The 24,599-nt window shown below is 45.1% G+C and overlaps 1 protein-coding gene across 19 annotated transcripts in view; it reads left to right on the top strand.

Annotated features, from left to right (window-relative positions):
* Nucleotides 1–24,599, top strand: part of CELF2 (CUGBP Elav-like family member 2) — a 653,507-nt gene that overhangs the window by 454,058 nt on the left and 174,850 nt on the right. For all 19 annotated transcript variants that reach the window (XM_029616663.1, XM_029616667.1, XM_029616660.1 and 16 more), the window contains one exon: nt 9,276–9,358. In XM_029616663.1, coding sequence (XP_029472523.1) covers nt 9,276–9,358 — 83 coding nt within the window. The remainder of the gene's footprint in view (nt 1–9,275; nt 9,359–24,599) is intronic.

Genomic DNA, 24,599 nt, shown 5'->3' with positions numbered 1-24,599 from the left:
GGCCACTCTGTCAGAGGCCTCTGGCCCCGCCCCGGGACATACACGCGTAACCCTTTTAAAATCCGGCCCATTGTGTATTCACATGGAATTTTTTTTTTTTTTTTACATATTCATGTAAATTGCTGAGTAGATTTGAGCTTATTGTATAACCCACGCATGACTATATACATACAGATTATAAAATACAGGAGTAATTTCTGTGCGCCCATATATAGCATATATGAGTGCATGCACAGCTGTTTTAGAGTTATCCTCTCTATTGTAAAACTTAATATATCGCTTATTCCATTTATGGTCTTCTTGGGGTTATTGAAGGCACTCATGTAACAGGACAACGCCGTCTGACATTATTACTTACAACAAAGGAGATAATTTTCAAAAGGAGTGATGTGTGTATCGTAGCAATTTTCAAAAGCCCATTTATGCACAAAACCTAAAATGACCTCAAGTATATAATTTCTGTTAAATTGGTTAAATAAATAACCTGTTCCTCTATTTAAAAAAAAAATGTTATGCAGCTTGACATTTGCAATTGCATAAAATATTCAGGGCTTATCTTCTCCATGATTGTAAAGATGAACGCTCCTGAGTGGCTGCTTAGATCCCAGGATTCTAACTTCCTGTCTATACCATCCCTGTGGGAGTAAAAAATGCAAACATGGGGATGAGCTCTTTCCTCTGTGGCTCCTTCGTCATGCAATGCCTCACCAATAGATTTGTCTTGTCTGTATTGATTAATGTTTGTTTATATGCCTTATTTTGTATTCTGTGCCGAACTTAATATGGAGGTAGTGGAATATAAGGGCAGCTTTATAAAATAAAAATTGCAGTGTGTACTAAGGATGACTTTGTATTAGTAAGATCTTGCATTGCAGACCTTACTATTTCAGCCACACTAAGAATAATGTGGGCGCACTGTTTGCTTTTTTAAATAATCCTTCTTTATTGCTTTTAACTTCAACAGCATATCAAACAGAAAACACAAAATGTTCTCATCAAAATCCTTTTTTGTCCATAATAAATGACATCTCTTGATAAAGAAATCAAAAAGAGAAGATTGGAAGTAAAGAGAAGGTAATAGAAGATCTAAGAGCAACGTGAGGATGGTGAAGAGGCAGGCAAAGTTCATTACCCAGTTTATTTCCTCCAATATTTAACATCTTAAATGCATTCACAAAGTATTTTCCTCATGGTAGAAGGACAGAATCCTGGTCATCGTTTGTTCATAACTTAATTCTTTTCGCAGGCCCCAGTTCTCGTTTCTTCAACGCAGGCACTAATTGTAGTTAATGTGCTGGATTTCCAGAGCCGCCATCTCTGGAATTTCTTAATGAGCTGTGAGAGCAGAAAAGGAGGCAAAGATTTGCTGTCATACGTGTATTTACGCTTAAGAACGTCTTTGGTTACAAGCCTGCTTCTCAAAGCAGTGTTCAGCTCTTCAGTGTGGGGGGTGCTGGTCCTGTTTCTATTTTGACGTCTTCTATACAAGTTACGATCACTTTTGTAATCTTTCTGGAGTCCAGAAATTTTAAATTCAATTCACTTTGCCATCGCTGCATGTATTAGTATTGAATGACCCCTAGTTCCTTTTCCCATCTGGATTTCCGATTTGCAATGCTTCTTTCAGGTGCCATTAAGTCCAATAATTTTCCAGAGCATGATGTTAAGAGCTTCTAATCTCCTGCAGCAGTCTTTTGGAAACTGGAGATTCTCATGGGTTATTACAGATTGCATTGCATTTAGACAATCTCCCATTGCAGATTAATGCTGCATCTCATTAAAGTTCAACGGTTCTCCGTTTTCGTGTGTAAGTTGACCTATCTGGTATATACCACATCTTTCCTATTCATTCCAGTTGGTGCAACCGCATATACAAAACGTAAATACTAGGGTAACGAACTCCTGAGCCAGCACCACAATGTTTACTAAACTGAGTTAAATTTGCGGTGGGTGCATTGCCCAGGATAAATTTACCGCCCACCTCAAAAGGAATAGCCTCCCAAGCCTTTAATCACAGTTGCTACCGCCAACTCTGCCAGCAGAATATGTGCCTCTTACCTCCTGCTGGCTCGCTGTATGTAGTCAATTCCGACTTTGACCAACGATAACCAGACAGTTTTAGCTTCTTAGTAGGGGGCAGTGTTTTCTCCAATGAGCACCAAGTCAGAGAGAGAGGTAAGGTGAGTTGCCCTCCTTGAATCCTTAATAGTAATCTAAAAACACCCCTGATTTCCTATCAGAGCTCTTATTTCCAAAGGCAAATTTGCAACCTAAATTCAGGACAGCAGTAGCTATGGAAGTTGTCTGAATGAAATTCCAAACTGTCCATGAAAACATAAAAAAAAAATAAAAAAAAACCAGGGACAGCTGGCTAATTACCTTACTAATGACCCACAAACTCTTCATCATAGAGCCTAACAATTTAAGCAGATCTCCAGATTTGGAATGACTCCTGCAGATTCATAGCTTTGTAATGGAGCCGTTGTATGAAATATCTGTAATTAAAGACCAGCTATTGAAGTATTTTGTATTGACAGAACATTCAGCCTCACTATTGGGCCGATGATTACCCGGTTTTTAACCCGCTTTGGACGCACGTTTTGGACGCGTAAGGCGTACCCGCGATTCAGTATCGGCTTTTACGTGTCCTTACCGCTTGCCAAAAAGGACGCGTATCCCTTTCCGCCTGCCGCATGTATATGACATGTTAATGATCGGATTAGCTATTCCATCCGATACAGTAACGTGCACCCAAATTATCGCCCTGTTAACCAGCTTATTTACCGCGTCTTTAACCTGAATATTTACCACCTACCCTGTCCCTGGCGTTAGATGGGAGCCGCGCCTGGCTAGGGTTAAACTGTACGTCTCCGAGGCTCCGGGCATGGACGCCTCTATGGGCACCGGAGAGATGGGCGTCTGCTAGGCGTCCTGAGGCTCCGGGGTCCAGTGGAGAAATGGACGCCTCTACAGATGCCTCTACGGAGCCTTCCTCCTACGACTAGAATAAGGCTGTAGTAGACGCTGAAATAAGAACGCAGAGCTGAGTTGAGAATACAAACTTGAGAAAACAGTGTTGCAGATCCATGTATGTACTGTTAAATAATTTTTATGTGCTGCCAGTCAAACTGTACACCAGAGAATCCACAGTGTGGCATATCCATGTATGTACTGGGAAACTTGGATGTCCGGCCGGGTGCTCAAGGCGGCGGGGCCTACAGGCGGGAAGGTCCATGAATGGAAGCCACGACCTCGGACGTCCAAGATCGCGGCGTCCGTTCATGGACCTTCCCGCCTGTATCCGGGCGTCCATGATCGGAGTCACCACTGCCTTGAGCGCCCGGCCAGATGTCCAAGGTCGCGGCTTGGACGTCCGGCCAGGCGCTCAAGGCAGCGGGGTCTGTGGAAAAGAACCATCTACTTACCTGTTGGAATGACATTTCAAATGACAGGTACCAGAGCACCCTGGATACTGTATAGGCGCTGTATACCGCTCTATACAGTAAAATGGATTGCGAACGCCAACCGCTTCATTGACGCACTTTGGGCGCCACTTGGATTTGCGTCTAATTTGAATGCTGACTCGAGCGGTATGTGAACTAAAATGTGCGCGGCAAACGAGCGGGCGCGTCCTTACTGTATCGGCCCGTAAGGAAGTTCGATGCAGTGGCCGGAGGGGGGAAGTGGGCCAGACTGGTAAAGATGGCCTGCTCACAGCTGGGATTCAAAAGGATTTGGGGGAAATGGAATGAATCGTTAAATATGAGAGGTTTTTTCAGTGAAGCCATGGGGAACTTTTGTATTTGTTCTTGCATGATTCCTCTTTGTGCTCTTAAGAAGAAAAGGTCAGTCGGTTTGCACTTGGAGATTTTTAAATGAATTGTCTTAACTGAGGAACAGAATGCCACTCATCGGAGAAAAGGCAATTGAGCAGGGGAGAATTTTATTAAATAAAGAGAAGGGGCCCTGATTTACCCAAAGTTATTTTTGCCGTAGGCACAGTAGAGCCTTTGACTAATCAAGTCCAAATATCTGTGAATCATGCCACTCCTGTAATGCAATACAGTTGACATCTGCTACAGTGTCTTCAAAAAGAATTGTTTGAGGAATATCTGGCTCGGTTTTGAAAGGAATACAGAGGCCGATATACTAAATCACAAACAATTTTGCAAACATAATTAGGTGTATTAAAATGGCAAATAGGCAGGGGCGGATTGCCCTATCGGGGATTGGGCATCCCCTGGTGGGCCGGTTGCTCTAGTCATGTGGTCTGCCGAGCGCGGCTGTGACAGAGCCGCACTCGGCAGACCACGTGGTATCTCCTGGGCCGGCCTGGGCGGCGAATCCCCGGGCTGGTCGTCATCGGGAATCCGCCCCGCAAATAGTTCACATTATCACGTTTGCAAAATGATGCACACTGTTTGCCATTTTTCCACACGGAAAATTGCATTTGCGAAGCCATTCACAAAACTTATGCCAAATTGCTAATGAGCTAAAAATTCATGCATGCCAGCTCATTAGCAATTCAATAATAGCAAATTTATATGCAAAATAAATTAGCAAAAACAACTTCTGACAAACTATCTCAAAACTTTGTGCTGTGAAGCAATTTTAATATTACTTAAAGCCCCTTCTACTCTACAGGGATTTCCGCACAGTACTCCAAGCCATCATCCTTACCAAATTAGACTACTGTAATTCACTCCTGCAGGGCCTTCCAGCATACACTACCAAACCACTCCAGATGGTTCTGAATGCTACTGCAAGGATCCTTACCAATGCCAAAAAAAGGGACCATATCACCCCAATCCTCCAGCATCTCCACTGGCTTCCCATCAAATATAGGATTCAGTTCAAGACTTGCATGTTGATTCACAAGGCACTACATAACATCTCCCCACTCAACTTAACTTTCCAGCTTCAACTACACTCTTCTAACAAACCAACCAGAAGGGCATACCAGAACAGAATGATCACCCAACCAGCAAAATCTACCCTGAGGAAACGTGCTCTGTCCACAGCAGGCCCGTCTCTCTGGAACTCACTACCACCGGACCTCCGCCTTGAGCCGTGCCATACTACTTTCAAAGTGAAACTCAAGACTTGGCTTTTCCATCAAGCTTTCCCAGAGAGCTAAAAGCAAGAAGAACAAACATCCAGCCTTGTCTTACAGCAATATTGTAATGTTCATATTGCGTCAGTTATATGTTTCAAGTTGTTTTCCAAGTTGATCTTAGTGGTTTCATAATAGATTGTACTTTGATTATTATCCGCTCATTATATTCGATATGTTCCATGTAAACCGCCTCCCCGGCGATAGTTCTCTTTGTTAAATGTGAACCGGAGTGATATGTATTGTATACAGGAACTTCCGGTATATAAAAACCAAAAATAAATAAATAAATAAATAAATAAATAACTTGAAGAAGCCAATAGCACACAGAGCTTTTCACATGTTTCCATTGGATTCCAAAAAAACCTCCATGGATTATCTCAAAATGAGGTTAGTGACCCAACGGAGGCTAAAGGACTACATTTACCTTATTTTGTGTAGCTGCTAAAATGTATAAATAATATTACAGGGATTTATTACTCACTATCCTCCCAGAGTACTCATTAAGGTACAGGATTACAAGATTGTGCATAATCACATAAGATCATAACATAAGACATGCCATACTGGGTCAAACCAAGAGTCCATCAAGCCCAAGCAAGTCACAAGTACTTGGCAAGTGCCCAAACATTAAATAGATCCCAAGCTACTATTCTTTATTGATTAATAGCAGTTTATGGACTTCTCTAGGAACTTAACCACATCCTCTGACATTGAATTCCAGAGCTTAATTTTGCGATGAGTGAAAAATAATTTTCTCTGATATGTTTTATGTTTTAAATGAGCTGCTTGCTAACTTCATGGAGTGCCCCCTTGTCCTTTTATTGTCTGAGAGATTAAATAACCGATTTACATTTACCTGTTTAAGTCCTTCATGATTTTGTAGACCTCTATCATATCCCCCCTCAGCCGTCTCTTCTCCAAGCTGAACAGCCCTAACCTCTTTAGTCTTTCCTCATAGGGGAGCTGTTCTATCCCCTTTATCATTTTGGTTGCCCTTCTCTGTATCTTCTCCATCGCAACTATATCTTTTTTGAGATGTGGCGACCAGAATTGTACACAGTATTCAAGGTGCAGTCTCACCATGGAGCAATACAGAGGCATTATGATATCCACCATTTTATTCGCCATTGCTTTCCTAGTAGTTCCTAACATTCTGTTTGCTTTTATGACTGCCGTAGCACACTGAGCCGACTATTTCAATGTATCCACCATGACGTCTAGATCTCTTTCCTGGGTGGTGACTCCTAAGATAAAACCTAGCATTGTATAACTACAGCACGAGTTATTTTTCCCTATATGCATCACCTTGCACTTGTCCACATTAAATTTCATCTGCCATATGAACATCCAATCTTTCAGTCTCACAAGGTCCTCCTGCAATTTATCACAATCCTCTTAAGATTTAACTACTCTGCATAATTTTGTGTCATTTCACATAAGCATAGCATAAATAGATACCACCCCATAGGTAGTGCACAGTAGAACAGAATTATACAAAACACACCAAATCATAACTAGATAACATGCTATCCTGAGTATATAATAGAAATAATACATAACATTACATCACATATGGGATTGTATTGATTATTTGTATTTTTATGAGACTGTTTTTATGTTAAAGCATAACCCATCTTGGGCACTGACTACAAATCCCATTAAATAAATAAATAAATTCATTTAAGAAACATAAGAAAATGCCATACTGGGTCAGACCAAGGGTCCATCAAGCCCCGCATCTTGTTTCCAACAGTGGCCAATCCAGGCCATAAGAACCTGGCAAGTACCCAAAAACTAAGTCTATTCCATGTAACCATTGCTAATGGCAGTGGCTATTCTCTAAGTGAACTTAATAGCAGGTAATGGACTTCTCCTCCAAGAACTTATCCAATCCTTTTTTAAACACAGCTATACTAACTGCACTAACCACATCCTCTGGCAACAAATTCCAGAGTTTAATTGTGCGTTGAGTAAAAAAGAACTTTCTCCGATTAGTTTTAAATGTGCCCCATGCTAACTTCATGGGGTACCCCCTAGTCCTTCTATTAACTGAAAGAGTAAATAACCGATTCACATCTACCCGTTCTAGACCTCTCATGATTTTAAACACCTCTATCATATCCCCCCTCAGTCGTCTCTTCTCCAAGCTGAAAAGTCCTAACCTCTTTAGTCTTTCCTTTCTGACCTGGACTCTGGTAGAAAGCTTTTAAGTGCATAAAAGATGATTGTCTATAGCTGTGTCTTTTATAACAGAACAATCAGTGTGTGGGGAAGAGAGGCTTCTACTTTTTGTAACATACAGGGGCTGATGTAATAAGACCCGCAGCAAGACAGTTATGAGCGCGGGTTTTGATCACTGCGTGCGGCTGAAGCTGCTGCTTCCAGGGGATGTAAAAAAAAAAAAAAAAAATTATGCAAATGATTTACGCGCAGAAATCCACGTACGTACAAGAAAATGCACATACCTGAGCGCGGAAAGGACCTATGTAATAAGCGACTGCATCCGTGCTCAAAACCGGCGCCGATAATCCATGCATTAAAACGAGCGACCGGATCTCCCTGTTAAGCGAAAGTGTGACCCTGGAAAGTAATTTTAATGTTTCCCATAACTGTGCCTCAGAAAACATGGCAAATATGTTTGCATGCTAATTCACACTGGCCATAGCAGTGAGATAGGTGATCAGTTTGGATGTGAGTTAATTAACAATCTTACCGCCCGCCCAGGGAAGCGCCTGCTTAAGCAAGGCCGAGAAAAGCACTTAACTAAGCTGGCCATAGGCGCTCGGCTGGGTGGTTTTGAGGACACTCTGATGCCAACATAGACCCCTCGAGTCGGCGCTGACGCTTAACCGGTGCCCTTAGCACGGCTCCCTGCATTGCCTGTGTTTAGCTAATCTCCTCCTTTGCATGCCGTTAGCGTGCGTTGGCGCAGGAAAAACAGCGGGTCTGTGAGCGCCTTCGTGCGCACTTTTTTTTCCCCATGCACAAAAACCCTTATTACATTCCCATGTAGGGCTTTGCGGGGGAAAACCCGTGAGCAAACCCGCGTCAGCTTCAGTGCACCTTACTACATCGGCCCCTAAGTGAAGAATGACCACAAGGCTGTGTAAGCTGTGAGGATATGGTTTCTTTTCTGCTTTCCGTGTCATTCCCCCGACACGCTGGGTATTTTGTTTTCCCAACAGGACAAGTAGGCCACTGAATCCCAGAATGTATTTATTTATTTGTTTGTTGATTTTATATACCGACATTGGTCGGAACATCCTGCCGGTTTACATTGTCACGAATTAACAAGATGGTGAAATACAATAAACAGGGAGGGGGAGCAGTAAGGAAGGAGGAGAGAGGACAGCAGTAGGAAGGACAGGGAAAGAGAGAAATTTGAGAGGAACATTCGAAGAATATAAATAATTAGCAAAAGACAATATATGTACAGGTGGGCTGGTAGGTACCAGACCATTGAAGATATGCATTGCTTACCTCTGAAGTAGGGACCTAGACACTCACGTGTAATGTTTTTTGGATAATTCTTGTGTTGATTCAGTAAAAAAAAGTGTCCCAACCCTCAGAGAATCCACCTTTTGCCAGGTCCCTTGCAGCTCTTATGAATTACTGAGTTGGGATTGTGCGTGTCGTTATTGGGTTGGGGATCAAGAGGTTTTAGGACAGGAGCTTGCAAATACTAATGGCAGAAGCAAGCTGGTACGCTGGCGTGCTGGTGCTTCCAGAGTCAGCACGAACAATTAATGGGAACATATCATAATTTGATTACACTTTAGATAATGCGATAATAAACCGCTGTGTGGCTTTAATTGTGAAATAAAAGTAGTTGACAGAGCTTGCTGGCATGGAGGCTTTTAATCGCAATGTGTGATGGCTGGCTAGTGACCCATGATGCTTCAGTGAAAGGAACAGCAGATTCTGTGTCCATTGATTCCCGCGTTCCTGTCCCATTCTGAATTGAGGGATTTCATTTTTCCCTTGCTGATGAGCTGCATTTGGAAACGGCGCAAGGCTGCCCAGCACCGATCACGGTGCCCAACCCCGCCGGGCCGTCTCGCAAAGCGCGGTTCGGTTCGATTTCTCATTTATCCTGTTGTGCCCGTGCGGTTGTTCACAGTGGTGTCTGAAAACTTTTAATTTCTCTCTCTCTCTGCAGGTTGTTGTTTCGTAACGTTTTATACAAGAAAAGCTGCACTTGAGGCCCAGAATGCACTGCACAATATTAAAACTTTACCTGGGGTGAGTACGTTTATGGCATTGTAACTGTTTGATAGCAGGGGAAGAATGGCTGCTTCTGTTGAAGATGCTGCAGTCTCTTGCCACCAAGGACGACTCTGGTCTTTTAAGAGGAAAATGGATGGGTGAAAAGCAGAAGGGAAGGGCCATCGCCGTAGCCGGTTTTCCTATTTCTTGCAGCCACAGCGGGGAGCAGCGTAGGAGGGCCATAGAAAGCAAGATTCAGCGGAGAATAGATCATTCTGAAAAAAAAAAAAATGTACATTTTTAAATTAAAAAGAGAGACAAAATCCTGCCCCAGTGGTAGCTCCAATCTCCTTTTCCCTTCCCTGGTCAGAAATCTCTTTCCTGGTATTGCACATTGGAGAGCGATGCTCAGAATAGATTTGCATTGCGCTCTGCTGATTCGTTAGCCTTTGATTGTTCTGCACCTCTGGGAATGCTTTGTAATGTGTACTATAAGCTTACGTACTAGAAGCTACTCATCTTAAAAAAAAAAAATTCAAGTACTTTTGCCTGTCTTTTTTTTTTTTTTTTAACTGTGTTGCAGTGCCGGTTGGCATCAAATACAAACATGCAGTTGTAATTCAGTTTTGTTCCTTTACAGCTGGGCCTCCAATTCATCATTCCCTAGTTGAATTAGTTTAAATAAATAACATTTCTTGGAGATCCTAAGACCTGGACACTGACAAGAAAGGCTAAGTCCTTGTTAAATATGGTACTTATTGCTCAAGAACTAACTCGGATGCCAATTCAAACTATGTTTTCATGTCCCAGCCATGCACCTGGGCTTCCCATGCCAAAAGCTTTTATCCTTGCACAGAATCTCTGCACAGTGCCAAAGAACGGTTGACATGGACCACTTGAAGATTTCAGCCCTGCTTTTCTCAAGGTCATTATGTGTCTGAAAAAAAATCTGTTGAAAAGAAGGCTGTTATTGTGTCCAGCCTGAAAGAAACATGGCTAGAGACAGAGCCTGCAAATCTTATTTTATATTCCTGTTGATGTGTTTATTTTATGTACAGATTTTCGAGGCATCATAAAAGTGCTGCATTGTCCTTCTAAGATAATGAGACTTTACCCAGGCAGATGTATTTACAGCCTTTATAACCCACTTTTCCCAGACACTGATCAATGCCGTATACAACAGATGCCAATAAAATGTTGTATCTTAACAACAAAAACATAAAAATGAAATAAAATGTATAAGAAATAAATCAAGTACAAACAATATGCAAGAAAAACATACAGAACAAAATCATCAATAAAATCAATAAATAACTTTAAAAACCTTAAAAAAGGAAGGACACTTTAACAACCTGTTCAGGATGCAGAAAAAACCAGCATAAACAGAACAGAGAGTTAGGAAAAAGCATTGGTTAAAAAAAAAAAGTCCTGGCTTAAACAATCTTCCTAAAAAGCAAGTAATTCATTTCATGCCTCTCAACCTTTGCTAATGCTTTCTGGAGCGTCTGGGGATTCCTGAAATGGCTTCTGCTTCCAGGTTTAGACAGTGTTTCTTCAATGCTGCTCGGGCTCTTTTAGATGTTCACATTTTTTTTTTGAGGTGGGAGACATAACTTCAGTATTTATTTTTTTTACTCATATTTTATTTTTATTTGACAAAAATTTCACAAAATGCGCTTTGAGTTCTGAAAGATACAGCATTTCCCCTTTGCATTTTTAACCCTCTCCCAAACGCCTCATCTCTCACAAGACACCCCCCACCTACCCACCCAGCCATCAGGAAGAAACCCCGTTATAAGAACATGGATCCACTTATCTTCATACCTCTGTAACAATAAGGAACAGTGCTTAAAAATGTGCTCTATACTTTCTGAAAACATGCAGATTTCTCCTGAAATTTGGCAATCATGTCCTCATGTGATGCTGTAAAAGAGATGAGATCCATCCATTCCTCAAACAAATCATTGTGAATAATCTTTCAACTTCTCATGGCCAAACATACAGCTCTGCTCCATTGAGAGCGAGAGTGATTTCCTGTAGGATCAGCACCCAATGAAGCCAGAGATTCCACCACCTGACGCACAAAATCCAGAACGTCTGCGCAGAAGGGCAGTGTCAAATCAAATGCTGTGATGATTTCTGGAACTCTGTACAGAAACGTGCACGTCTGAAAGAAATTTCCAGAACCATCGTACCAGAGAAAGGGTTTATGAAGCTGATCGGAGCTCAGCTTATTTAGCTGCTCTGTTTCTTACCCTCTCGTGTCTCAGAGCAGTATGGGGTTCCTGGCCCCGCTTTTTCCCAGGTTTCACGGCACTGAGATGATGGGAGGTATGAAACTGGGGCAAGCCGAGTATCCATAGGTGCTGTATAAACATATATGTAGCTTATGCTCCATTTTGATGCATTCACCCTATTTCTACTGCTGTAAAAATAAAAACTATTTTTCTGTCTTAAAAAATCCTTTAAGAACTGCAAAACTTCCCAATGTTTTTATGGCACCGTGGCGCCCAGTCTCTGAGAATCCTCCCATTAGTTCCATGGCAAGGGTTGTTTCTTTACTCTGTCTGCACGGGAGTCTTGTGGTGAAGAGCTGGATCCTTCCTGGTCTGTGATACCCGAGAATTATGCAAACGTGACTTGGGGCGTTGGCCCCTTCCTCAGGTGAGAGAGGAAAAATCAAGATGAAAAAGAAGTAAAGAAGTCTTTGCTTCAGCTTCCCAAAGCAGCCCTCTGCTGCCCTCCAGCCACCTGGGCTTTCTGGATATCCCCCGCGAATGTGTGTGAGAGATTGATTTGCATTGTGAATATCCTGAACACCCAACTGCTTGGGAACCCTCTGCTGCCCTCCAGCCACCTGGGCTTTCTGGATATCCCCAGCGAATGTGCGTGAGAGATTGATTTGCATTGTGAATATCCTGAACACCCAACTCCTTGGGAACCCTCTGCTGCCCTCCAGCCACCTGGGCTTTCTGGATATCCCCAGCGAATGTGCGTGAGAGATTGATTTGCATTGTGAATATCCTGAACACCCAACTGCTTGGGAACCCTCTGCTGCCCTCCAGCCACCTGGGCTTTCTGGATATCCCCAGCAAATGTGTGTGAGAGATTGATTTGCATTGTGAATATCCTGAACACCCAACTTTCTGGATATCCCCAACGAATGTGTGTGAGAGATTGATTTGCATTGTGAATATCCTGAACACCCAACTCCTTGGGGACCCTCTGCTGCCCTCCAGCCACCTGGGCTTTCTGGATATCCCCCGCGAATGTGTGTGAGAGATTGATTTGCATTGTGAATATCCTGAACACCCAACTCCTTGGGAACCCTCTGCTACCGTCCAGCCACCTGGGCTTTCTGGATATCCCCCGTGAATGTGTGTGAGAGATTGATTTGCATTGTGAATATCCTGAACACCCAACTCCTTGGGAACCCTCTGCTGCCCTCCAGCCACCTGGGCTTTCTGGATATCCCCCGTGAATGTGTGTGAGAGATTGATTTGCATTGTGAATATCCTGAACACCCAACTGCTTGGGGGACCCTCTGCTGCCCTCCAGCCACCTGGGCTTTCTGGATATCCCCCGTGAATGTGTGTGAGAGATTGATTTGCATTGTGAATATCCTGAACACCCAACTCCTTGGGGGACCCTCTGCTGCCCTCCAGCCACCTGGGCTTTCTGGATATCCCCCGTGAATGTGTGTGAGAGATTGATTTGCATTGTGAATATCCTGAACACCCAACTGCTTGGGGGACCCTCTGCTGCCCTCCAGCCACCTGGGCTTTCTGGATATCCCCCGCGAATGTGTGTGAGAGATTGATTTGCATTGTGAATATCCTGAACACCCAACTCCTTGGGAACCCTCTGCTGCCCTCCAGCCACCTGGGCTTTCTGGATATCCCCCACGAATGTGCGTGAGAGATTGATTTGCATTGTGAATATCCTGAACACCCAACTCCTTGGGAACCCTCTGCTACCCTCCAGCCACCTGGGCTTTCTGGATATCCCCCGCGAATGTGCGTGAGAGATTGATTTGCATTGTGAATATCCTGAACACCCAACTCCTTGGGGGACCCTCTGCTGCCCTCCAGCCACCTGGGCTTTCTGGATATCCCCCGCGAATGTGCGTGAGAGATTGATTTGCATTGTGAATATCCTGAACACCCAACTCCTTGGGAACCCTCTGCTGCCCTCCAGCCACCTGGGCTTTCTGGATATCCCCAGCGAATGTGCGTGAGAGATTGATTTGCATTGTGAATATCCTGAACACCCAACTCCTTGGGGGACCCTCTGCTGCCCTCCAGCCACCTGGGCTTTCTGGATATCCCCCGTGAATGTGTGTGAGAGATTGATTTGCATTGTGAATATCCTGAACACCCAACTGCTTGGGGACCCTCTGCTGCCCTCCAGCCACCTGGGCTTTCTGGATATCCCCCGCGAATGTGCGTGAGAGATTGATTTGCATTGTGAATATCCTGAACACCCAACTCCTTGGGAACCCTCTGCTGCCCTCCAGCCACCTGGGCTTTCTGGATATCCCCAGCGAATGTGTGTGAGAGATTGATTTGCATTGTGAATATCCTGAACACCCAACTGCTTGGGGACCCTCTGCTGCCCTCCAGCCACCTGGGCTTTCTGGATATCCCCCGCGAATGTGCGTGAGAGATTGATTTGCATTGTGAATATCCTGAACACCCAACTCCTTGGGGGACCCTCTGCTGCCCTCCAGCCACCTGGGCTTTCTGGATATCCCCCGTGAATGTGTATGAGAGATTGATTTGCATTGTGAATATCCTGAACACCCAACTCCTTGGGGGACCCTCTGCTGCCCTCCAGCCACCTGGGCTTTCTGGATATCCCCCGCGAATGTGTGTGAGAGATTGATTTGCATTGTGAATATCCTGAACACCCAACTGCTTGGGGGACCCTCTGCTGCCCTCCAGCCACCTGGGCTTTCTGGATATCCCCCGCGAATGTGTGTGAGAGATTGATTTGCATTGTGAATATCCTGAACACCCAACTGCTTGGGAACCCTCTGCTGCCCTCCAGCCACCTGGGCTTTCTGGATATCCCCCGCGAATGTGTGTGAGAGATTGATTTGCATTGTGAATATCCTGAACACCCAACTGCTTGGGAACCCTCTGCTGCCCTCCAGCCACCTGGGCTTTCTGGATATCCCCCGCGAATGTGCGTGAGAGATTGATTTGCATTGTGAATATCCTGAACACCCAACTGCTTGGGAACCCTCTGCTGCCCTCCAGCCACCTGGGCTTTCTGGATATCCCCCGCGAATGTGTGTGAGAGATTGATTTGCATTGTGAATATCCTGAACACCCAACTCCTTGGGAACCCTCTGCTGCCCTCCAGCCACCTGGGCTTTCTGGATATCCCCAGCGAATGTGTGTGAGAGATTGATTTGCATTGTGAATATCCTGAACACCCAACTGCTTGGGGGACCCTCTGCTGCCCTCCAGCCACCTGGGCTTTCTGGATATCCCCCGCGAATGTGTGTGAGAGATTGATTTGCATTGTGAATATCCTGAACACCCAACTGCTTGGGAACCCTCTGCTGCCCTCCAGCCACCTGGGCTTTCTGGATATCCCCCGCGAATGTGTGTGAGAGATTGATTTGCATTGTGAATATCCTGAACACCCAACTTTCTGGATATCCCCAACGAATGTGTGAGAGATTGATTTGCATTGTGAATATCCTGAACACCCAACTGCTTGGGAACCCACTTTTAGTTAAAGCATCTTTTTTCTCTTCATGGCTCAGTATATTAACTTGCTTCGTTCTCTGTTCCATTTAAACCCTCTCTTCCGGTTATTACTCTGTTGCCTTTTTTTTAAATTTAATTTTTGGTTTCTGTTCCGCCTTTTTTGAATGGACATCCACTTCATAGTTGATTACAATGAGGTTAGGAGAGATACAATTAAAAGGCAGCTTAGTTAAATGAAGAGGTGGGAGGATCATGTTATAGACCTTAAAGGCAGAAAATCTCTGCATGAGGTTGGTATAAGTAAGAAGGGGAATTGATAGAGGCGCTTAGGGTATGTCACATGGGGACAGCAGCCAAGGCTGCCTGTCTGCTAGGTTGGCCTATAGGGCAGGTCTGCAGGGTCCGTGGCCTTGCTAGGTGAAGTGATAAAACGCCATGAGGTTATTGATGGCCTGCAAGGTTGGGGGGGGAGTGAGGCTGAACCATGGGGGCCTCTGAAGTCGACTGTCCAGTTTGTTATTGCTTGGAGGGGCCCTGTCACCCTATCCGAGGATGTGAATGGTGGGGAGACTGGAGGACCTTTAAGTCCATGTTACTGTCTGAGACAGGAGGGTTGGCCGGACTGCTAAGCAGAGTTTGTTTTGCCTTTTCTGTATAAAGAGCCCAGCAGCCCCCACTCACTTAAATCTATAATAGTAAGAGTGACAGGGTAAAGGAGGCATGCGGCAGCTTTTCAACACTTATTTTCCTTCTGACATCTAAAATTAAATTCAAAAGAAAAGAGAGAAATAATTGGCGTGCTTGTTTTAAGAGTCAACTAGGGTTTGTTTGGATGTTTTTTAATAACCTTGCTGGTACTGCTGCTTTAAAGCAGACATTTAGAGTGTACCCAAATAGCGTGCCTGCGAGCCTCTGCTAGCCGAAAATATAATAATCGCCTCGGATGAGGCTTCAGCATCTAACATCCTGCCCACATGTTCCTCCCATCTTCAGGGACGCCTCATGCATATTCCAGTTGTGAACAGGCAATCAGCTCTTTTGTGCACAACTGGGACAATTTGCCTTTGGCATTATCCCGTTTTGCATAAATCCTTCCCAGCACCCAACTGCGTTCTGCACCTAACTGCAGAACGCATTTGGGTGTTTGCAAACTTTCCCCGTGGGCTAGATGTCCCTCCTCTTCCCGTGCCTCAGGCCTCTCACTCAGAGGGCTAGCGGTCCCTGAGAAGCACTTTCTCATCTGGGCTCCTCTCTCCCTCGCCATCATCCGTTTCCAGGCAACTCGAGCTTGCATCCTCAGACTGCATTCCTTCTGCAGGAAGCTGACTTTACACGCAGTGCCAGGCATGTTTGGAAGGGACCTTAGATAGGAGCATGATATTACTGCTTGCAAGCTTTGAGTTTTTAAAAATGTTTTATTGGCGTTTTAAGCACATGTCAGAGAGGCTGAATTTCTCTTGCGCTGGAGAATGCACCAAGAGAGAAAGACTTTGAAAAAGGATTTGTGTGTTCCAGTTAGTCCCTGCTCCCTCTCTACAGTTTCCATCAGGAATGAACATTAACCTGTGATAGAAAAGTTACTGGAGTAACGTGTCCTGGAAAACTGGACCCAGCCAGCGACCCCCTACCCTGTCTGTACCATCCCCAGCTGGAGCCTGCCGGCCTCCACAATAAAATTCTACCTAAATGCTCCTGCTGTGAGTCCCCCTGAGCAGAAAACCCGAAATGCCGAATAAAATAAATAGGAAAGCGGAGATACGTGTGTGCTACGAGACGAGGGGAGATGTGTAGATATTATCTTTGGAAACCAGCATGCACCTGTTACTGCAGCTGCTCAGCTCACCAAAAATGTGGCTTCAGCAGGGTGAAAGCCTTCCCCCGCAGCCCCTATCACGTTTCTGCTAAAATAACCAGCGCTGTAAACTCTCAGCGGCGCTAGCTTCTCCCTCGCCAAGGCTCCACTGTACATTGCACAAGTCTTTACTTTGTTATAAAGAAGATACACTAAGCTTACCACTGAGAGCTTCATTTGCTTGCGAAAAATAAAGAGAGCATTCATGATTCGTTGGACTGCTGCTCTCCTGAAGATCAGCCTCTCACTCTGTGCCCTAATGTTAACTTTCCACACGTCGAGTGGTGGTTCCTTTCTGTGCCTGCGGTGTAGCTACGGTGGGAATCATTCTAGGAAACCGTTCCCAGACCAGGCCTGGCAGAAATATGCCATGAATATTTTACGGACCCCCTCCTCCTCATTAAATTTTAAACAGCCTCCTGAAAACCGCGCGCTCCTTTTCATTATTAGCACAGGTGTAATTGAGTTGATTTATGTAGTAAATTCAGAGGACGATGGGGTTCTCGGGTTTCGTGCGCAAGGCCACGCAGCGAGAGCTTATCTGCGGGGGTGGGGGGAGAAATAAGAGGCGGCAGATTCAGGGTGGCCACGTTAATTTTAAGGCGGTATTCTGCACCGTGTCCTGTGGCGTGCCGTGTTGAATTGAGTTGTGCTCAGAAACGTCTTAACCGCGTCAGATGGCACCGTGCTCGCCCGGCCCGGTCGCTGTGTAACCTGACAGGCTTCACAGCTCATGCATGGCTTGGGCTCCATCACCTGGAGCCAGGCTCTCATCTTCCAGATTCAGGGCCTGATCCATCAAGGCACTTTTCCCGTAGATGACAGGTTTTAGTCACCATTGTCTGTTGCAGGCAGTACTTTTTCTTGAACAAACCTAACTCGTTTTATCTTCCATTGCTGGAGCCCGAGAAACTGGAAAGGGGGGCGAGTGCAGTTTTGGGGGGATGGCTCAATAGTGTAAAAGCTTCATCACAACGTCCTCAACCCCACCCCTCCTTCTTAACTGATCAGACTGGAAACCAAACTAACAATCCATGGGGCAATAGAGCCTCCTGGTTGGTGACAGCAGCAGATGAAAACGACCTGGAAGATGAATGTCCATGATTCCCCATAAGTAGACACTTTAAAATCATATTTACACCCTTTAAAAGCCGCAGGGCTAGCAACATCGGTCTAGATATTACTTGCCTAATGTTTTGGTTCTGTGGCATCTTCCTTGAGTCCAAGCCCCTCTTTCTCTAGTGTGATAATATATTTGAATCTCTTGGGTGTTTACAATTTTTTGGAATACAAAGTTGGCACTTTGTTGGGTTTTTTTAATGGCCAAGCCCTCTAATCTCTTTTCCAAGTCCTCTTTAAGTGCCTCAGTGGAGACTTAATAAGTGTGGCAGTGCCCTCCAGTCCGCCACTATATGCTTTTTGGTTTCCGTTCTGGATAGTAAACACTCCGGGCTTGTCAACCCTCTTGCCCGCCTCCCACCTAGGAGAGCTGGGATCGGTCGCTTCTTGCTTTATAATCCGGCCACATTGCAGTTTAAGGTTCCAGTCAGACACTCAATAGAGTCGGGATGTCTGTTTTTCCCTCCCTGCCTCATCAGGCTTTTACTTCTTGAAGGGAACCCACTCTGTGTACCCCCTACCAGAGGGACCCTCGGTGTTTAGTTGCGAGAGGAAGTTCTTTATACTGGAACCCTGCAGGACTGAAGACCAGTGAGCAAACCTGGGAACTCCCTGGATTTGGCCCAGAGACTCCGGAACTCTGAACAAATTGCCGGGTCCCCGGCCCCAACACCTGAATACTTGGGGTTCCCTGCTGCACAAGGCCGGAAGAAAAACTGGCTGGGGCAGCACAGGCCCAAAGGAAAAGGAGCATCATCAGTGGTACCCGTGCTGCTGGAGGATGAGGAGGAGCGAGATGAGCAGGAGCGTAGCGCCCACTTCACACACACACCTGCACACGCGAGGAAAAAGAAACTGCAGGTGCAGGAAGAGCAGCTGCATTGGGCCGCACACAGGAAATGAAACCAGGGTAGCGCGGGCCTGACGCTGAAGAAGAGAAGGAAGTGGCACATTTGTCTCGTGAGCCTAAGGAAAGAGGCAGCTCCTGTGGCTAAATGGAGATCAAAAGTGAGAAGAGAGAATGTGCATGTGTGTGTGGAAGAGGGAGAGAAGTGAATGAGTGGAAAAGGGAGAGGAGTGAGTGCTTGAATGTGTATGGAAGAGAGAGGAATGAGTGTGTATGTAGAAAAGGAAGAAGTGTGTGTATGTGAGAATGAGCATATATATGTATGAGAGAGTGAATGATCATGTGAGTGTACGTGTGTGTGTGTGAGAATGAGCATATATATGTGTGAGAGAGTGAATGATCATGTGAGTGTGTGTGAGAATGAGCATATATATGTGTGAGAGAGTGAATGATCATGTGAGTGTGTGTGAGAATGAGCATATATATGTGTGTGTGAGAGTGAATGATCATGTGAGTGTGCTAGTGTGTTTGTGCACATCCTGCTACCAGGGCCCCTTCCCCTCCGCTAGCCCACGACAATCTCAGGATGACAGGAAATGAAAAGCTCCCAGATACGCCAATGAGCCCATTCACTCCCTGAATGTGGCAAGCACCTGTGACAGGCTTGGCTGGGTGAGGCATTTTGGAAAGGGACTATGTTTAAAGTCTGCTCCTCTGGGGAAGGTCATCCTCGTTGACTGGACTCAGAGGGCAGGGGCTGAAGACCACTCCATGAATGAGGCAAGTACCTGTGACTGCAGAAGATTTCGGACTAAGGAAAGTATTTTTACTTTTTGTTGTGAAGAGGTTTTTTTTAGCCACCTCCTCCTCACTGGGAGCTGGGCTGGAATAGCGGGTTCCTGAGGCCACAGACTTTGCAACCAAAGGAAGTCACCTTTCAGAACATCTAAAGGAATCAGGTAAGATCATGGAGACCCCATCCAGACCTCCATCTACATGGGAAGAAGGACTGTTATGTTTATGGTAGAAGGGGACCCCTATCATAGGAGAGCTTTTAGTGCACATTTTACCCCACCATGGGAAGCTCTACCAGCTTGCTGAAGAAAAGGTCACCTACCCAAGATGAGACACCCTATCTGTAATAAACTCAACTGTAACTGCACACTTATTTAAAGATGGACTACTTTGACTTTTCCAGTCAGCAAAATTATCATTTAATACCCAGTGCCTGGTCCCGTATGTTTGTCACAGCATCTCCCTCCAGCGGATGCTACAGCTATCAACACACTGTCTGGGCCATAGACGAGAGTCTCCCCCTCCATAAAAAGAATCTTCTTCTGGGATAGAGAACTCAGGACAAGGGAGGAGTGCTAGCTGGAGAAGCCATGAAGATGATAAATATGTTTATGTGGCCTGGGACATTAAACGCCCAGCGAAGGGTTACATAAGACTGGAGAGTGCACAGCAGCATGCTCATTTTCTCAATTTACAGTGCTGGCAGTGAAAAAATTAGGAAGGACTTTAGAGTTTCTAAGCTACTAATTATCATCTCAGGATTGATTTGGAAACCAGAAAGGAAAGTCATAAAGACCTCATGTGATTTAACTGCCTGGGGGGATTTCTCACATTTCCCCCCAGCACTGTTGCTTTAAATAAACTGATTTACAAACAACATAGTGCATACCAGGGAGCAATAGATCACAAGGTGACTTGATCCCCCCCCTCCCTGGCCACCAACAGTGTTTGCTCCGCTCTATATCACTTCCTTATTACACTGAAACTCATCTACTTAGTACCTGGGGAAAGGGGATCGAGGTGGGCAAGAGGGAACAAAGCAAGTCTGGTGAGAGGGTGGAGAAAGGGAAGAGAAAGAGCTGAGACAGAGAATAGAGGGGCATGGGGAAATGGAGAAGGGAGAGGGAGGAAAGGAAAAGAAAGGGTAGTTTAGAAGGAGGACAGAGCAAAAGAACCAAGAGAAGAAAGCAAAATGGAACGAGAATGCAAGAACATGCATGCAAGCTCTCCTGCCCATGAAGTTTATTGAATCTGAAAGGGAGCACGAGTGGACAGACTGTCAACAGCTTGCCAGCGGTAGACCCCAGACGGTGTGTGCGAGTCTTGGCATCATGCTACTCGCCATTCTTCATTGTGCCCTGTCCTCCCACACACACACACACACACAACTTTCAAACAAAAGACGTTAACTTGCAAATGAGAACACAAAACCGGGAACTTAAAACCTCAGGTTCACCCCCAACATAAAAGGCTGTGTTACATGAGCAGGACCACTCCGGCCTGAGGAAACCAAACGCCAGCCGGGAGGAGCAGAAACCAGCTGCTTTATCCCAGCGAAAGTTGGCGAGGGGAATAGAAAATAAAGCAACTTAAATGGTTTTTTTAGCAACATGAAAATGATTAAAAAGCAGAGTAGCCTTGAAATGTCAGCTGGCGTCACATTGTTTTTGGTTCAGTGTGGGTTGTTTTTATTTTTTTTTTTTTGCAGAACAGAACTGAGGCGGCATAGCAAAGTGCATCATTAACTTCCTATTAATTTCATAACACAAAGGCGCCCGCCTTCAGAGGGTGGTGCTGTAACTTTAAATTACCGAACTGGCTTGGTATTTAATGAGACGTTTGGCACAGCAGGGTTTCTGTTAAATGAAGTTGTGCCTTCACATCACAGTGGGGAAACAGGTGTATATTGGTTTGGAATTATGGAAATGTTGACTAATTTCAAGACTTGTAATCAAACAGCACGGCACCCTGCAACAGTGTCTGGCAGGAAACTGCATCCGTCCCTTCCCGCCTGCTCACATCTCCTTCATGTCCACCAACGGGGCCTTCCACCGCGATTTCACGTTGCCCTCAAGGTCAGAAACCAGGACATTAAAGACTATGAACCAGGCTCAGGGACTGAGCAAAAGTACGGCCTTCGCCGCCCACACACACACAAAGCTTGTGAGTTGGTTTGGTTGCATAATTGTGGCATAAGGCTTCTTTTTCCCAAGTCATTAACTTCCTGCAGTTTCTAGAAGAGGAACAAAAGTTACGTGGGAAATGGCAGCCAATAAAGCAGGGTTGGAATTACCGTAGCAGTGATTCACAGTAATGTCCGGGGAGAATTCACCGGTCAGGTCCAGAATTGGCATGGGGGCTGGGCAGGGATGGCACCTGATCCACTGAAAATGGCCTCAGTCTGATAAAGGGGAGGTTATTTTTAACTGGGTGAAAGAGGAAACGTCTGGAAAATGCCTCCATGAGCTTGGCTTTCACATCCTCCCTTGGTATTGGAGAATGTTAATACGTTTGTGGTCGAGGAATGCTTTAAAAAAAAACGTGTGGGGAGGGCTAGAAAGCTTGACATGGTAGAGTTTTTAATGTTGGGTCCTATAATTTGGCTTTTGAGAGGAAAATGGAGGAAGCTTCAGTACCAGTCGTATTTTAGCCTAACATCTAGCAAAACAAATCCAGCATCTTACAGCGCATGACCTCCCACTCCCTTGAATTTTCAGGTTTTACGGCCTGATTAGTAAACCAGGGGTGTCCAATTCCCATTCTCAAGAGCCACAAACAGGGCAGGTTTTCAATATGCATGAGATATATTTGCATTTAGTATCTCCACTGACCCACCCTGTAGTAAGCCTTTTACCCATAGACCCAGTGGGGAAGGGGGAGGGAAGCCAGGCTATTGGTTTCCCATTTGCTGCCAGAATACAAAATGTGCCACCTTGGTCAATCTCACCAGCGCTGCAGTCATGAGTCTACATTTCCGAAAGGCATTCTTGAATCTGTGAAATCAAAAACACAAACATCAAAATGGGGGACAAATGTACGCAGAAAATAATAACAAAGGTGATGGCAGAAAACTACCAAGGATATAAAAAATAAGGCAAACCACAATCTCTAAAACCTAAAACAGTCACAACAAAAAATAAGGAGCGTGGTGAACAAATATAAAAAAAAGTCTTTAAAATTACCTGTATCCCGGCTCTCCAAAGATCGAGGTGGGTAACATAAAAACACTCATAAGACTGCATAAACAATCATACAAAATAAACAGATACAATTGTTTGCAGGTTAATATGTTGGGTTTTCTTTTAATTGCGTGCTTTTAAATCCCGCAGTAGTGGTTTAACAGATAAGAGAGGGCCATATTCAGCCACTGCCAGCTTGCAGAGTCAACCAGATAAACTTATCCGGCTAAATTAACTCTGCCCCAGAATGCCCCTGAATTATACGGCTAACTTACCTCTGCCCCAGAATGCCCCCGTCTCATCCGGCAAACTTACCTCTGCCCCAGAATGCCCCCGTCTCATCCGGCTAACTTACCTCTGCCCCAGAATGCCCCTGTCTCATCCGGCTAAAACGTAGCCAGTTAAGTGCCCGAAGTATTCCAAAGGCTACATTTAGCTGGATAACTCACAAGCTAATTGGCTAAATATCTTTAAATAGGGACCCCATTGTATCAATCATTTATCCAACCCAATAGAAGAATGGGAGCGTATTATCTCTCTCTTTTTTTTTTGGCAATGCAGCAAATGAAATGGGAGCTCCTGAAGCAATAACATTCAATAACGTTGAATGTGTAGAACAACTGTAGCTTCAGCTTCCGCGGACGCATTCTACCACGGGGAACTTGGTGTTTCAATCTTCCTCCAGCAAAGGTGGAGACCATGCCATTTTCGATTCAGTTGTAAAATGCGCCGTTTTAGCTATTATCGCACTGCACATTGAACGTTATTACTTCCGGAGTTCTCATTTTATTTGCCATGTTACAAAAACCTAAAAAAGAAAGAGTTGATGTGCTTACTTCCCTAGTCCATGACTGCTATTAAGCTATCTCTCCTTATCCTCTGTACTCTGATGAGCATGCAGCATCCCTTAGATCACACCCAGCGCCCCTCCCTTCGCATGCTAGCCACAAGGCGTTATAATAATTCAAACAGCAATAGGCAGCAGCACGGCTGGCCTCCCAGATCCCTTGCATAGCCTGCCAGAGGGACCCGCACTTCCAAGAGGATTTCTGTCCTACTTACAGCTGCTGCTTAGCTCTATCCTTGCAGCCTCCCTGGGTTTCCCTTAGGACATTTCCCACTTTGCCGATCATTCTGGCATCCCAAGGCCTTGTTGCTAAATTGTTTTAGGGCATTTTAACACTGAAAAACAGGTCATGCTTCATGCTGTCCGGTGGTTTGTTTTTTTTTTTGTTTTGGCTAAGGATCTTCTGTGCTTATCGCATTCCCCCTCTTAAAGTCCGTCCTCCACCTGCTCCAGGAGTGCATTCCATGCATCCATCACCCTGTCCATAAAGGAAATCTGTCCTGTCGTTGACGCTGAGGCTAGATCCTTGGAAGCTCACTTCGTGGCCCCTTGTTCTAGAGCAGGGTATTTAATGCCGCTCTGTTTCTGGATTCTAGAATATCTGCAGTGAATATGCATGAGCCTCATTTGCATGCGCTGCCTCCTTTGTATGCACACCTACTGTACATCTCATGCATATTCATTGTGGATGTTTGTGGCCCTCCAGGACCAGACCTTCCCAGGGCACTTCCTTGCCAGGATGTCCGCAATGAATGGACTTGCATTCATGGCCTCCATTGTATGCAGAATATAACTCAAGCATGTTCATTGCGGATATCCTGACATCTCAACGGGCAGGGGGATATTCGAGGACAGGGTTAGAAACCTGTCCTCTATAACTTTCTGTGCATTGCTACTGCTTTTCAGGATTGTGACCGT

This window comes from Rhinatrema bivittatum, chromosome 9 (assembly GCF_901001135.1).
Source record: "Rhinatrema bivittatum chromosome 9, aRhiBiv1.1, whole genome shotgun sequence".
NCBI classification, from domain to species: Eukaryota; Metazoa; Chordata; class Amphibia; order Gymnophiona; family Rhinatrematidae; genus Rhinatrema; species Rhinatrema bivittatum.
This window is presented reverse-complemented; position numbering and strand designations above follow the sequence as displayed.